Consider the following 16,225-nt stretch of genomic DNA (forward strand, 5'->3'; position numbering starts at 1 on the left):
ACGTATATCAGTATGGCACTTCATGAAGAGGTCATATCTTGATATCAGATGAATGATTAGATGAACGGCCCTTCTGATGATAATAATGGTCCCCTAGTGGGCCAGATTTACTACAGAACGTTGGCAGTGTGAGTCTGGATAAAAGCAATTTAATGAACCCAATGCGCATTAAGTTCTTGGTCCTTCCAGGAAGCCTCATATATTTCTATATTTGAAAAGTTTAGAGAATTGGTGAAATGAGCTCTGTTTGGTAAATCATTTGCTTTATTTTGCCAGTAAAAGCAATATGGTGACTGCACCCTCCAACAGCTACCACGCCTACATATTCTTAAATGATTCAGTTGTTAAATGTTGCTTTAATCTCTCGTTTGTTCCAGACTCCGCCTTTAATAATGTTTTGTGATTCCAGCATTTGTTGGCTCAGGCACCACTCTTCTTTAGTTCTCTAGGTGTTTTCTTTTTATTGTGCCCAGATGGAAATGCATCTTTCTATCATAATAAATACCTACAATTCTGTTGTGGTTCCTGAGAAATGAAAAGTATTTCAATACATATTTATGAAAGATGCTACATTTATTTAAAAAATAACATAAATTAATGTCACAAAGTCAGTTGTGAAGAGAAAAACAATCCATATTTACAATGTCAGTTTCCAAGGCACAAATATAGAATAAAGTGTTTTTAATCATAAATGCAGCAAACTGAAACAATTTCCGGGTTTAACCCAGACATGCTGAGATAAAAACTCAAATCCCTACCTTTCAGTAGCCTATATTTGAGTTATAGAAAGACTATTGGGCTGTAAATAAGTAAATTACATGCAGCTTAGGATGTAGGAATTCTCAGCAGAACAGAGGTATAGAGTGAGTAGTGGAAGCTGGATGGTCAGTAGCTCTGGGCCATGGGGGTCGTCCAGGAGGCAGTGAGGCGGGATATGGAGCATTCAAGCTGCGAGTCGCCCTCAGGCAGCCCTGCGTCGTAAGCTGAGGATGAGGAGCTCAGGCTGGTGTAGGACACATGGGACGTCAGCCCACCACCTCCCAGTGACCCGGCCGGAGGAGCTGTGGTGGAGAGGGTGGAGCCTGTGACTGACCATAGACCCGGATATTGGCTGAAAGAGGACAAGTGTGGTGTCAAGTCTGACATTCATCAGCATCGTACGATCCAAATCACAATTCCAAATCAGAAACTTTCAAATCAGTCCCATTTATTGTTGGGTTTAGTGTGTGTGTGTACCTGTGGCTGGTGGCGTGGCTGGGCGTGTGTGGGACGGACCCCATGTTACCAGGACTGGGGATCTGTAGACTGGACCAGCTCTCATGTGAATCCATGTAGCTGCCTGATGAAAGAGTGATGAAAGGCCAACATTTCTACTGCATCGATGAGAAAGAAAGCGTGAAAGGTGAGCGTGGCCTACTGGTGCTCGGGGTGTGGTGTTGGTAGTGTGTGGAGTAGGGGGTAGCCCGGTGGCTTCTCGGGGAGGAGTATCTGTCGCAGTAGGAGTCGGGAACGTGGCTGTAGCCCCCGCCAAACTGAGGTGAGCTGCTGCTGCTGCTGGAACACACAGGGCTGTTGTTGGCCAAAATCCAGCTGCCAACTGCAAAAAAAGGGAAGTGAAATTCGCATTGTATGGCCTGGTGGACTGATTGGCCAGGCAGAACCAAACATCTTACTCTGTGCATAACCAGTCTGCTGGTTTCCTCCAGAATGTTCCACAATGTCTTTGTGGTCACTCCTGCACAACGAAAACCCAAATCAGCTGAAAGAAAAAGGCTTTACGTATTGTGCTCAGTGTGTTGACGTACCTCTCTTTGGCATCAAGGAAGGCTTTAGCAAAGGGGTTGTGTTTGATCTTTAATGCCGTGACCTGAAACAGAAGAAAGGAAGAAATCTTTGTCCAACAGAGACGTCCTGTCAGTCACAGTACACGGTGAGTACTTAATCGTCCCCACCTCCTCATTCTGGTAAGCGGTCACCGCAATGAACTGAGTCTCCGGGAAGGACTGACTGCTGATCATCTTCTGAACTCCGCCCACTTTCACAATGTGGATGCGAGGTTCGTATTTGTGTAACGAGTTCAGCATGATCTGGAAAAGCATTGTGTGGTCAGTCGAGTGATGCTGAGATTATTCCAGGACACGGTAAATGCCGTGGCGTGTAGGTGTGAGTACCTGGCCTCCCCCACTGACTTTATTGGACAGCTTGACTTTGCTGAAGGACACGGGCGCCTTCATCCAGTGCGCCCCGAAGTTGGGCGAGTCGGCGTGAATGTAGACACAGCTGGGACTCTGGGGCTCCGGCTTGCCCCCTGGGAGCCACTCGCCGTTAACGTACTTCCAGCGGTTACTGTCCGCAGCCACGAAGTCCAGGAGGACGGAGTACATGGCATTCGGGTCCAAACCAGAGACACTCACCCGGAGGACTGGGAACATCCGTCTGCATCATCAATCAATAACGGTTCGAATCAATACCAATAAAATAACTCATATCTCAAAATCGGGCTTGTCTGTATTTGTATTAAAAATGGGATTCATTTCATTTGTTTCGTATTTTCTTTTAGCCAGTTGAATATGAATGATTTTTTTAAATGAATCCTGACCTCCCAGTTTTGGTGACGATCATTTCGTTGGTGAGCTCTTTAAAGTTCATCCACAGCTCTGCGTCCTCCAGGGCCACCCGGACGTCCCTCTCGGTGACATCTCCTTTCTCGCTGCCCTTCTGGAGCTCGCTCTCCACGGCGCTCAGCAGGTGATCCAGGCGCCGCTCCGGGCTGCAGCTCATCTTCGCGGTGTGCCCGGACCCCGGCTCGGACCCTTAAAAAGGCGCGGCGCGGTGACGTCATCGGCCCCGTCGGCTACACCCAACTTCATCTAAATAATTCCCCCAATATTGCAGTCCAATCATTCTTCTTGCTGTTAAATATTACAGTTATCGTAATGTTAGTTGATATGCGCAGAACTTTCATCAGTGTCTTCCTGCAGATGAGGTGGCTTTTTTACAGCCATGTATGCCCATACTGGTTCGGTCACAGGACAATAAGGAGAAAACCACCGTATAAAGTATGACAGAGAAGTCTTCACAACATTCATAATTTTACATCGAAAACTTTATTTTTTAATTGGACTAAATTAAATGAATTATTGCTGTTTATATATAAAGCTGAGATTCCTTTTATGACAATGAAATCTCTCTGTGGAGTGGGAAGTGATCTCCTCAAGGACCTTCAAGATTTAAATTGGGCAGAAGTTCGTTTTTTTGTTTTTTTTTTTGCATTTTCTGAAAATTGTATTGCAAATATAACATTTGGGTATGTCCCTCAACACTAAGGGTGTTAGAAAATTTCAATATAGCAATATATTGTGGGTTTTTGTATGGTGATAGTGTATCGATATTTTTGTATACAAATTTATTCCAAAATTCAGTTCTGAGTTATGTTGTTCTGGCTGAATTATTAATGTAATGTGATCCACACAGATCGCTTTGTTTTTACATTTTCAGTGAACTGTTGTAAATTGCAATATTTTCAGTATCACGATATGTCATGATATAATCGTATCGTGTCCCATGTATTACGTATCGCATCATGATATAATTGCCAATACATACCCCTACTAAACACAATGTGAAATTCATTAATATTAGGAACTCTTTCATAAAAGTGGTCCCCACTGGTCCGGCCCCAACATGTATCACATGTATGAAATGGCAAGAAAACTCTTTCTTTTTGTGGTTAACAGGACGTGCTGTACCAGTTCCGATGGATGTTTTCTGTTGTTGAATTCTATGACTATAATACATTTTGCTGTCATTTTATTTGAAAGAATAAGCAGGGTCCACAGGCCTCAGCAGGGCCTTGCTTATCCTCAACAGACAAACAGATTGAATTTCCTCTTGAAGGCTCACTTCTGAAATGTATGCTTCATCTGGCCAGTCCAGCACGATGTGCAGCCACCGGCATACAGTCACCCAGGTGTGAAATATGACAGAGGTGTGGCATCTCACAAAGAGCCACAGTTCTGAGATGTTACATATTTCCCAGAAGAGAGACGGGTCAGCGAGACCTGGGCTGATGGAAAGGGATCAGATCAGAGCCGCGACATGGCAGCAGAGATCAGACATTGCTTCTCAGCACCGTCGTGACTTAAGGCGGCATGAGAGAGGTAAGCAAGTTTTGTTCTTTTTAGGCATAAACCTCTGCTGTTGCCTAATGCTAAACTACTCAACTTGCAGGAGTACACATGAATATGAATGGTGCCAGGGTTAAAAAGCAGCCAGAGGATGAGTTGTCAACAGCAACACTTGTTGATGTATCCACACACACACACACGCACACACATTCATGTCTCACCCTCCTCCTTTCCTCCTTCCTGTTTCCTCACACATGTATATTTAAAACACATGCATCTTTCACACTATTTCTATTTTCTACTTCACGCTCAGGGAGCATTAGTTTTACTGAAAAAGAGCTCAGAGCGCTTCACTTTCATTTCGGAATTTTATTTCTGAAAGGAATTGCATTATTCCATGATGCTAGTTTATTAAAACTAACTTTGTTGATAGAACAGAAAAAATGGACTGAATCTGCGAATCATTAGCACACAAATGATTGTTTTTGTGAGATAACTTTTAATAGACGAGCTGATACTACATTCAGTGGCATGCAGGGTTTTTTCCTTTAAGATGGATGTGGATGAGGTCAGAAAACATGGTGGCGTGAAAAAGGCCAGTGGTGACTCCTGGTTGAACGAGCCTTCCTCCGCCATGCAGCCACATACCCCCCACAAAAAGAGAATCCTCAGGTGGTGAACGCCAGTAAAAGTAAGAGGTCTAACGTTGTCTCACAGGAAACAGTTTACACGGTGACGCACCTTCTGCCTGTGTGGCCATTGTCTTCTGCCTTCTCTCTCACTTCATTACCATTTCCACTCCGTACCCCCCCTGCATTTCCCTTCATCTTTATTTCTCCCTGTCTCTCCTTCCCATCATCATTGCTTCTGTTTCCTGTTTATAAAATACTGACTGCAATATGTATCAGGATGCATGTGTGACTGCTCTATGTGTGACTGTCATATTTTAATGTGAAAGAAGACACTTTTTAATACTGTTTGCAAACATAGTCTGATATTTTGTCACCCTTTTAGTCTAACAGATGCCAGCATGCATTCCTCCGGTAGTCTCTAATGCAAAGCACAGAGACTCACATCTGTCCATACGGTTTCACACGTCGTGCAAATACAGGCATTAATATTTGCCAACAGCGGCTGGAAATATATCACATTTATTCCTGGGAAGTTTCAAATATGTTTTACAAATCCATACCAGAGATTCTACAGATAATCTACAGATGGCGCAATTTAGCTCATTTTTCTGGCCCAGCATGAGAAATAAACCACCAAATGACTTCAAAACAACAGGACACACAGCTTTGAAGAAATCAGAATTTACATTTTTCAATATCGATATATGTGTGTGTGTGTGTGTGTGTGTGTGTGTGTGTGTGTACATAGATGCAGATTGGTGTAAGGATCAACTCTGCTTTTCAGCGTCGAGACAAGTTCCTGCTGGTGATTTAACAAAATGTGAAATGTGGACTCCCCCTACAGGTAGAGATATTTTCCAATATTGCAATCATTTTTCCCAGAATTCACTTACATTTATGAATACTTACACTTTCACTTGCATTAATGGCTACATTTTATATAATTTTATACTAATACAGATGAATACCAGAAATATGCATGTTGAATGTACTCTGGATCCTTAGAAGCATATTCAACACTGATTCAGTAGTATTTATATGTAAAATATTCTATTATACAACTGCATAATTAAAATGGTCTGAACGGCCTTCTGTATGTTCTTTGAATGTTTTTATTTTATAGGTCTGTGGATGTGTAGTATTTTCTTTAATACTCTGTAGATGTTTAGCACATTATAAATAATGATGCCTGGGTGAAATATTAAAATACGCATTGTATGAGAGGTTAAACTTTAAAAGCACCTTCTCATCTCATCCCAGGCTGAAGCCTACATCATAGAAGGGAGTTGGCAGGAACAGCAGCGGCCCCATCACAGGCGGATTAACACAGGAATGCATTGTACGTGTGAGAGAGAGATGACAGCTATGCGATATAGTCCCAAACCTTTTGGCACAACATACCTGTTTCGGAGCCGTAAGAAAGGGAATAAAATGTGAAAATCACTTCATGTCCTTGCTGACATTAAATATTAATTTATCTGCCTGCATGTGTGAAATAGGAGAGTTTTGGGGAACTATAATCACCTTCACACACTTATGTGAAACGCGGAACGATCTGTAACGTTGACTGTGTGCGCTTCGCTTCTTAGCGCACTCTGCACGACGGAGCCTAAAACACGGAGCGGATACACGGAATGGATATTTCTGCCTGTTCTACACCAAGCTGTTTACCAAGCAATTCTTCTACTTAACACCAAGTTATAACGAGCAATTTTACAGATTCATTAAGGATTGTATTACATTTCTGCAATTATATTTGTTAAGAGTTTTTTTTCTTCACTCATAACAGATGCTTCCATTATATAACTGTAAAGAGGTAGAACCTTTACATCAATGCAACAATCACTCTTTTTTCAGTTATGCGGTAAATGTGTTTTGAAATATGACAAATGTGTGTTTAACTGTACAGACTGTGCGTTCTATTTGTACAGGAGGAGAAAATTACATGTTTATTGTGTATTCGTCATGGAACATCATTGTGCTTCACAGATACTCCATTCTTCACTGGTAATGTAGATGTCATGGTATTCAGTAGTGGTGGCCTAGCGGTTAAGGAAGCGGCTATGTAATCAGAAGGTTGCCGGTTCGAATTGCAATCCACCAAGGTGCCATTGAGGTGCCACTGAGCAAAGCACCGTCCCCACACACTGCTCACTGGGTGCCTGTCATGGCTGGCCACTGCTTACCAAGGGTGATGGGTTAAATGCAGAGGACAAATTTCACTTTGTGTACTGTGCTGCTGTGTATCACAAGTGACAATCACATCACGGTATCGTTGTTTAAGATAACCCGAGTCGCTTTACTTGATGATCATTTTATATTCAGTCCTTTATGGCCTTTGTGAGACTGATGTGACAGAATCAGCTTACAGAATGCACTAGACATTACTGGCACCATGTGAAAGTACAGTCTGCATTCTGTCCTTTGTTTTTTATAAATATAAATACAGCATGCTGCATGGGGCAACAACTAAATTATGTAATAATGTAATTAAGTTTTATAAAGCCGTGCCTCATCTAGATTTCAGATTTAAATCATGTGGTAGATCATTAATCAGTCCACTTAACTAGGAACTGAGCTGGGATCCAGCGCCTGATCCGTGATCCATCCCAGATTTTGTACATAGCCTATGGGATAAAAACAGGAGTCTGGCAGGGAGAGGGGAGCATGCAATGTTAAATCTGTTTCTGCATAAGCGGCCTTATGTGCAGCTCCCTCCCTTCTCCTGCGCTGCCTTCCACTTTCTCCCCGCTTCTCTCAAGAACATTCGTGTAGCCCTTCTTTTTCCACTCCTTCCTTCATTTTCCCCTTCAGTAAAGAGACACTAAAGAGAAGCTTTTTTTTTCTCCTTGTGTGCTCAGAATCAAATTGAAGGACTTTTCAAAGGCCTTGTTCAAACCAGAGAAGTGGAGCCACTGTGTGTTGTCTATCAGATTTTCCCTTTGAATGTGACATGTCCGTGTAACCTGCGCTCAGCAACAGATGTCTGCTCTATCCACCTTCTCTCTGTTTTATCCACAGTAAATTCATTGCATTTTTTTACAAAATATGCAAAAAATGTTATTTAAATGTTTTATGAAAATGTTCTAGGAAAATATCATCTTGCTAGCCAGTTACCGTTGCACTTGATGTTTTCAGACATTTAAATAAGAGGTGCATTCTGTTTATTGCAAGTGTTGCATCTTTCAACAGAGCCTCATTCCAGAGTGGAACAGCATTTCTGTGCATCACTGTGCATGGGTGCATGTATGGGTCTATGTCTACCCCTGTATAAAATGCTTGTATATCTGTCTGCCTACAATCTATGCTTCAATATAGTCTCCTTCCTCGCCAGGCTCCGGAGCATGGACTTCACGTGTGGCCAGCCAGAGGATGCCCAATTACCTTGCCTTATGGCCATTGTACATTTCACCTGCGTGGGGTGGGTCTTGAAAGAGGAACTGTGTGGAGGTGTGATGAAAGGTGTGTGTCTGGACCATCAAACCCAGTGAAGGTCTGAATGCACATGGGGGAAAGCATAAAATGCAGCAGAAGAATGTCTTAATATATCTACTTGTTTTTTTTCTTTGTTCACAGTATCCACTGAATGCTTGCATTTAAAAGTGTGGAAATTATTACTTGAGCTAAAGTCAGCACAGCTCCAAACTTCTCCCAAAGGGTGTGATGAACGAACAAAAGATATGGAAATTAAAAAAGACATAAATTAAAATTAGAATTAAAGAACAACTTTTTTCATTTTTTCAGTAAATTGACTTAATTGTTAGAAAATGATAATAGAATGCTGTGTATGCACAAATTGAAAATATCAGCTTATAAACCTTTTAATACCTAAAACATATAATATGGTGATTTACTTTACTTGGCAGACGCTTTTATCCAAAGTCACTTACAAGGAGAAGACACCAACTATTCTTATTCAGTTTCCATAGTTAGGGTTAGTTATTCATAGTTATTCATATGCTTTTATTAGTTTAATATGTTATATAATAAGAGTTAAATAATTATTCTGTAATATTGATTTTGCATTTAGAATTCCGAAGACACCACAGTAACAAGTTAATCCATTTCTGGATGGATTGTCAGAAATTATATATTTGTATATGTGACATGATCCAGATTTAAGGTCTGTAAAAAATACATACAGGCATGCAGATCCCTTTTATTTATTCCTCAAAGTGGATTTTTTTGCAGAGCATTATTAAAAGATTGTTTCTCCTAAGAAAACACAAATGTTACATTGTAAATATTCTAAAGAAAGGTGTTCTCCCCTGCTGTTGGTGTTTTACTACCTTTCCACTACAATAAAGTCTCATTTGAATTTCTATTTGTGAGGGGGAAAAAAAAACACCACCACCATTGTAATCAGAACTGTTTTAAAGGCATATCGGCATAAAGCATTAAAACCACAAGATGAAACAGAGCGGCCTATAAATACAAGGCAAAGCAAATGTTTAATATTACAGGGGAATCTCCCCACTGCTCGGCGCAAGGTCAGGGTTGGCCTGCTGCTCTCAGCTCGACTCGGCTCAGATCTGCTCTGCATTGCATTAGGGCTGTAGCTGCTGCGCTGTCTGCCCATCCCCCACACACAGAAACTGGAGTTGTGCTGCTCTTGCAACCAGAGCGAGGCAGGCAGGCAGGCAGGGAGAGACAGACAGAGCTGGGGGTGGGGAGACACTCGCAGCAAGCCAGAGAGAGAAGGGAGGGCGCTGAAGGTGCCTTATTTCTCAACAGCCAAATCATTCTGCTCTGTTTTGAGGCGGCATTAGTTCGACTTTTCACCCGCTAGAGGCAGCTAAAGTGGATTGTTTTGGAGAGGATAATGTATTCTGCTGTGTAGCTGCTCGCTGTGGTTTATCTGATTTTCCTCTCTATGTTTCTTTTTATTTTTTTCATTTTCACTTCCTGCTTGTTCCGACTCAGCCCTTCAGCCTCCCTTCTCTCTCTCTCTCTGTCTTGGTTCTTCTGTTCTATGCCTGCCCTCTCACACCAGTCTCACTGCTGCTGGTGGCCTCTGAGCCAGAGCCCACATTACTAATGTCACTGTGCACTTACACAAATGAGCCTCCGTCCATTTACTTTTAAAGTGCAGCTAGACCCACTTCACCACCGAACGCTGCCAATTTTATTTGGCAGAATAGAAGATTTGTTATTATCATTATTATACATTTCACATCAGTAGACTGGCCAGTTTATAGAAACATGAAGAAAATTCATATAATAACAGTTTCTGGGGACTCTTCACTGGTCAAACATGGAATATATATATGTATTTTTGAGAAATTGACGTTACAACGTTATAAAACCCCCCATGCACTCCCCCCGCTTCGTTATGCAACGCGAAGTCCCCCCAAGTGAATCCGCTCCGCTCCGAAATCGGCTCCGCGCCGCGTTTTCCGCGCCGCCGCGCCTCGGTAAAATGGCTGTATCTGGCTGAGCCTCGTGTTGGTCTGATCCGTTCCTCGGCTGGAGTCTGGTCCTGTAATAGAACCCCCACTAATTTCGTGTCGGTAAAATCTTTTCTGGAACTGGGAAAGTGCCTGGACGATTGCGGTCGAAGCGGAGTCGGGAGCGGCGCCCGGATCGGGTCCGGCGCATGGGGCAGGAATGAGTCGGGACGCGGGCGAATTGTGGTAAAAAGTGCGCGTATTTATATTCAATGTTTCGCGTTTGATTGTGACCGAGTCGCCGAGAGGGAGAGGGGTATCATGGCCGCTCAGGTCGCCAGCGCCGCCGCGCTCAACACCAACCCGCCTTCCGAACTGAAAAAGCCGGACCGGGACCCAAAGGAGGAGTCGGTACCGGGAGAGAAGCAGCAGGAAAATAAGGAGCCGGGATTAGAGAGCGGATCTCCGGGCAGGGGGGAACTGCAGGACGGGGCCGACATTGGAAATGCAGGGGGAGGAGGAGAGTCGGAGATGAAGAACGGGAACGGGAACCCGTCTCGGGTCAATAATAACCAGAACGATTCCGCTGGAGCCGACGGGAACAGCCACCCCGGCATGGTCCACCACCACGCGTCCGCCTTTCCGCCACCTTCCTACGGCTACAGCCAGCACTACGGCCGGGCCCCTTTTCATCAACATGGCGGACAACAAAGCCCTGGCATGGCAGCTGCAGCGGGGCCAGCCGCGCCGCCGAGCACCATGATGGACCCGTACCAGCCCAACTCACACGACCACAGCTTCCCCAACCACCAGTTCAACAACTACGGCCCGTTCCCCAGCCGAACGCCCTACCCGGCCCCGGGCTACGGCATGAACTCCACGCGGAGCGCGCCGGCCCAGGCGGCAGGGGGGCAGCCGGCCAAGCAGCAGCAGCCGCCCCCGGGAGGATCCGCGGCCTACAACACACCGCGGTACAACATGGGCAGCCAGCAGCCCACGGCCACGCCGACCCTCAACCAGCTGCTCACCTCACCCAGCTCGGCGCGGGGATACCCCGGCTACCCGCCCGGCGACTACAGCAGCCAGGACGGCGGGAGTAAGGGGCCGTCCGAGTACCCGGGCTGGCAGCAGAGGATGAGCCCGGGCAGCACGGGGCAACCGCTGGCCAGGAACCAGGTACCGCGCCGCCGTTCCACGCGTCTCGGGACAGCCATTGTCTAACACTCGCTCTAAAATGGCTGCCTGCCTCCTTCTGGGGGGTTTTTCCGTAAAATTATCGCAGCGGCGAGCGGGTTTTAGTCTGCGGTTCTGGGAATAATGCGGCCGCGGGGCCGAACTGGGAAGTTGGCGTCGAGTCGAGCTGCGAAACTGGTGTAAAATGACGCGAAGTGACCGATAAGGGCGCCGATTTCCACCCGGCAGCGCGGCGAGTTTACTTTAACTTGTGCGGAATCGGAGGAGCGAGCAGCGGAGATGTAAACCGCGGCCGGGTGGAAGTGCAGATCGGCCTGCTGAGGGATTTGAATTGTGGAGGTAAAATGCTTCTGTCAGAGGCAGGAGACAGTTGGTCTCGGCTTGACAGGCTGCCTGTGATCTGATTGGCTCTCCGCGTAGCGCGCCTGGCCATTTATAATTACAGGCGATATAATGCAGCTCACACACACACACACACACACACACACACAGGGAGAGAGAGAGAGAGAGCGCACCCTGCTTCATCACGCCCAGTTTTCCTGCATCCATACACACCATGTATTTTATTTTTATAACTACATGGTAAGATCTCCATCAGTATAACGTTTTAGTGTGTGTGTGTGGGGGTGCTGGTACGGTAGTGAGGGTGGTGCAGCAGGTGGAGTGTGCTTTTTATAATGATTGCGATTAAAATGAAGCGTAATGTCGCTGATGGACCCAGACGTGGAATACATGCCATGGGAACTTTTTATGACGAATGCCTGCTGCAGCTTCCGAAGTTGAAATATTTATTTTATTATTACAATGTAAATACAAGGATTCGTATGATGTGCTGAATAATTTGAATGTCACCAGAGGGGCTTAGGTGGCATCCCTATTTTTTTGATAGCTTATCACTTGATGCAGTTATTGAAAGGGCTTGAGGTCTCTGAAATGTAAGGAAATCTTTATTGTTCTTATTTATTAAATCATATGCACTGCTCTGTAGGAATTACAGTTTTTTTTAAACACTTATATAGTATAATGACCCTTGTTCTTTGATTTTGAAGCTGACTGACACTTTTGGTGTCATGATTGATTCTGACTGAAATTCATTGCTGAATAACAAGTTAGTTACAGAATTACAGTGACACTAATACACAACATTTTTTGTATTGTTTTAGTTTTCTTGCTCTTTTGACTTCTTGACATTTTCTTATTCAGAGAGTTTAGAGACTTTAAATGTTTTCTAAACAGACTGATAACTTAATGCACTTTTTAAACATATTTACATATTTAAAAAAATATATTTACATCTTCTAACCATGAATAAAGGAAAGCATGTCTGGTCCATTAAAAGTGAAGTTTGTTGGTCATATCCTAATCCTAATAATTCTAACTTTTGTTGACTTCATTAGGAATGTGCTCTGGGCTCTGTGTGTGTGTGTGTGTGTGTGTGTGTGTGAGAGAGTGTGTGTGATTGGTCTCTGGTAGAGGAAGGTGGGTTGCAGGTATGTGACTGTTTGGACGGTGTGATTGTCTTAACTGCTTATTACCAGAGAGATTTATCTGCCAGACATGCCACCTGTAGTCCTGACTTCCCATCTCCCTGCAAGTCTGCACACACACGCACACTTCCAGTGAATACTCCTTCAAACATGCCTACAAACATATCCACACCACCCATGACTACACAACACACACACTAATCCAAAGACCTCTCAGTCCCACCTAATTTTACTACACTTGGGGCATTCAGTGCCAACATCTTGTCTCTAATTCCCATAATTCTTTTCCATTTCGTCCAGTTTATCTGAAATAAAAGGTAGTTTCCTGCGATCTTTTCATAAACCCCTGTTTCCTGGTGAGACGTGTCTACAGGTGTAGGGTGGTAGTAGCCTAGTGGGTAACACACTCGCCTAAGAACCAGGTTAAAATCCCACTTACTACCATTGTGTCCCTGAGCAAGACACTTAACCCTAAGTTGCTCCAGGGGGACTGTCCCTGTAACTACTGATTGTAAGTCGCTCTGGATAAGGGCGTCTGATAAATGCTGTAAATGTAAATGATGTAAATGTAATTCCATCCTTTTAAAAAAACTTCTAATGAGTCTGACATCAGCAGCTAATGGTCAGCAGCCAGAGGACTCCCACCCCATCTTCAGAATTAAATAGGCAATTAATACAGGATCATTATATAATGGATATGCAACACTAGCATCTTTTTAAGCAGCTCGGGGGACAATGTGCCATTTATCAACTAGAAGATATTGCGGCTGATTGCTTAAGATGACTGAGGGTCACATTTCTAGAGCTGGGAATAAAAGAATAGAGGATGTTTTGACTAATTTTAGTTTGGCGTATGCTATATTTAAACAGCACAGTGTTTAACATGCTCTATGTGGCAAATCTAAATGAATTATTTTATTGGAAGAGTTAGTAAGCCTCATTTTTTTATTTAACACAAGTACTTTTTTAAATGGGCATTGAATAAATGGGATTAATTTGCTTGATTTTTATACCGGCTCAGGAAGTGCTGACATTGATCAGATGTGGAGACACTGTTGCAAATCTTGATTTAAAAAAAAAAAGTTTAGCATATTTTGCTGTAGGGAACAAACAGGGACCCCTAGTGGGCAGGAGTCCTGTTTGTATGCGATGGCTGCAAAACACTCCAGAAAGAGTTTAATTGTTAATCAGAAATGATTATATTAAATTTTTGCTTTATTTAATTAGAATATTATTGCCTGTATAACATGTCACAATTTCTCAAATGTATTTACAGTTACTGGTGGTCTTAAATGGGTTTCTCAGTATTTTATGACAACCTCAGTGTTCCCTGTGCTGCTAGTTTTCTATTCAGTTTTCCGAGATGTTCACCTCTTTCCAGCATTTATATATTATGCAAAATTTAAATGTTCATAATGCTGGAGGTAGAAAGTTGCTGTATGACTGTTTTATACGCTCTGTGGAAAAACTATGAAAAATGAGGTTTTCAGTCATTGATTAATTCTAATTGATTAACCCTTAGAATTACAGTGGTGGCTTTCCATTAGGTCAGTAATTTTTAAAAATATAAATCTAGAATATATTTAGATTATGGTAGACATGTATCCAATGTTTATTATTATAGTGCATTTGTGTGTCTGAGATCCTGAGGAATCATCTCAACTCGCTTCATATTTTCACCCCTCCTCCCCTTCTCCTCTCCGCCCCTCAGTGTCCAATCAGAGAGCATGACCAGCAGCTTCTCTGCTGCCAAGAGTGCCTTCACTTTATCTTATGCAGATTAGCCATGTGACTGCTCTTACTGATTTCATTATTTGGAAGTTGCCAAATGCCACAGAAGGCCTTTCCTGTGGCCTCATGTTTCCATCGTCTCTGTGAGGCTGGACTATCGCTCAGCGCTGAGCATGTTTTGCTTGGCATTTTTTCCTTTTGTTGCTTTTTAAAAAATGTAAAATTATCATTAAGTCTGCTAATTCTAGACCTGCTGGTTGCACTGCATCCGGTGTGCTTATCTTCTCAGATCATCTTTCAAAGCCACTGAGAACAGAAGGCCTATTGAATGTCACCAGTTTGATCCTTTTATTTTATTTTATTTTTAGTTTGCTCATGAACCTGGTCTATTCCATCTATCGAGTTTTACGGACTTAGAATGTTAGTAATGGTTATTTTTCATGATATCACCAGCTATGGCTGCACAATAAATCTAATCAACATTAGCAATTGTGATGTCAGATTGTGGGATTTATATTAAGTGTTAGGGGTGTTAGAAAATATTGATACAGCTATATATTATTTTACGTGGTGATATTGTATCGATAGGCGGACATTGATATTTTTGTATACAAATTTTTGTCCAAAATACAGTTGTGTGTTATGTTCTGGCTGAATTATTAATCTAATTGATCCACACAGATCGTACACAGCATCTTGTATATCAGCAATGTTTTACATTTTCAGTATTCAGTATAATTATATCGTAATGCGTATCGTATCGTGAGGTCCTTGCCAATACACACCCCTATTATGAGTACCTGGACTGAAGCAAGAATTTATTATGTTTCATTCACTTGAGTGTTTCCCAACTGACTAAAGAGAGACCCACTGCTCAGTCTCACTTCAGTATGTTAACTTGTGCAGTGAACGATCGGTCCGCAAACATTTAACTTCCGGTCTATAGTACCTATTCAATTCTTCTAGTTTGCTGCTTGTAAAATTTGTTGCAGTGACTGGTGAAGTGTGTTGAGAGTAGTAAATTAGATGTATTAAATTGTAATTTTAAATAGCATGTTAATTTGATTAGCATATCACGGCCAGTGTGGTCAAGTGACCAAATTATCCCGAGACCGATGCGAAAATCCTTTCCCTCTTAGTCTAGCACTTGTATCACACGCAAAGAAAGCCAGGCTCTAATGCAGGGGAGACTTGCTGCTCCAAGGCCGAAGACCACTGTCCGAAACACCGCGTATACAGCACGTATAAAACTCCTGCAGTTGGAGAGCCAAATAAATAGAGGCTTATTACTTTTCACAGGGTTTTATCTGAACACCACACCTCAGCTCCCTCTTTGTTCACCGTTCAAAGCCACACCCACCCCGTACAACAGCACTGCTCTCTTAAAGCAACACGCACATTTTACAAGTAGTGTGACATCACATCGACAGCCCAGGTGGGAATGGACATGGAATCGATGACTGTGCAACATGACGTTCGTACCTAAAACATCCCATGAATATGTACCACTATGTGTAGTACATGTTTCTTAAAATTTACCTGTTTTTGAGAGAAATTCTTATTTCATTTAGTATACATTGTATAAAGCTGCAGTATTGGGGGGGGGAAACATTTGCAGTGATGTAAAGATTTAGTAATTTTTTTAAAATTTTTTTTTTTTTTTTATT

The 16,225-nt window shown here is 42.9% G+C and overlaps 2 protein-coding genes and 1 long non-coding RNA gene across 4 annotated transcripts in view; 2 read left to right on the forward strand and 1 right to left on the reverse strand.

Annotated features, from left to right (window-relative positions):
• Window positions 1–867: 867 nt before the first annotated feature.
• LOC114790198 (T-box transcription factor T-A-like) lies at window positions 868–4,557 on the reverse strand. The gene is made up of 8 exons (XM_028980024.1): window positions 2,600–4,557; window positions 2,172–2,436; window positions 1,953–2,087; window positions 1,806–1,867; window positions 1,674–1,735; window positions 1,418–1,597; window positions 1,237–1,339; window positions 868–1,111 (listed from the first exon to the last, which is right to left on the reverse strand). Exons 1-8 carry the CDS (start codon window positions 2,779–2,781, stop codon window positions 886–888), a joined length of 1,215 nt encoding a protein of 404 aa, XP_028835857.1. The 5' UTR covers window positions 2,782–4,557; the 3' UTR covers window positions 868–885.
• On the forward strand, window positions 4,045–8,443 carry LOC114790199 (uncharacterized). The gene is made up of 4 exons (XR_003749778.1): window positions 4,045–4,160; window positions 5,508–5,603; window positions 8,094–8,221; window positions 8,336–8,443. It is a non-coding gene; the product is annotated as an uncharacterized LOC114790199 (long non-coding RNA).
• A 2,024-nt stretch (window positions 8,444–10,467) lies between these two features.
• Window positions 10,468–16,225, forward strand: part of arid1aa (AT-rich interaction domain 1Aa) — a 29,035-nt gene continuing 23,277 nt past the window's right edge. For both annotated transcript variants that reach the window (XM_028982153.1, XM_028982154.1), the window contains exon 1: window positions 10,468–11,322. In XM_028982153.1, the coding sequence (XP_028837986.1) occupies window positions 10,468–11,322 (855 nt within the window). The remainder of the gene's footprint in view (window positions 11,323–16,225) is intronic.

Source organism: Denticeps clupeoides, chromosome 5 (genome assembly GCF_900700375.1).
Source record: "Denticeps clupeoides chromosome 5, fDenClu1.1, whole genome shotgun sequence".
Lineage (NCBI taxonomy): Eukaryota > Metazoa > Chordata > Actinopteri > Clupeiformes > Denticipitidae > Denticeps > Denticeps clupeoides.

What these genes read in the sequence shown, in the direction of transcription:
- LOC114790198 (XM_028980024.1), bottom strand. Translation starts at nt 2,781, where the DNA reads ATGAGCTGCAGCCCGGAGCGGCGCCTGGATCACCTGCTGAGCGCCGTG. An exon ending in TTCCTTGATGCCAAAGAGAG is followed by an intron (nt 1,736 to 1,805) that starts GTACGTCAACAC and finishes TTCGTTGTGCAG; the next exon opens with GAGTGACCACAAAGACATTG. An exon ending in ACACCACACCCCGAGCACCA is followed by an intron (nt 1,340 to 1,417) that starts GTAGGCCACGCT and finishes CTCTTTCATCAG; the next exon opens with GCAGCTACATGGATTCACAT.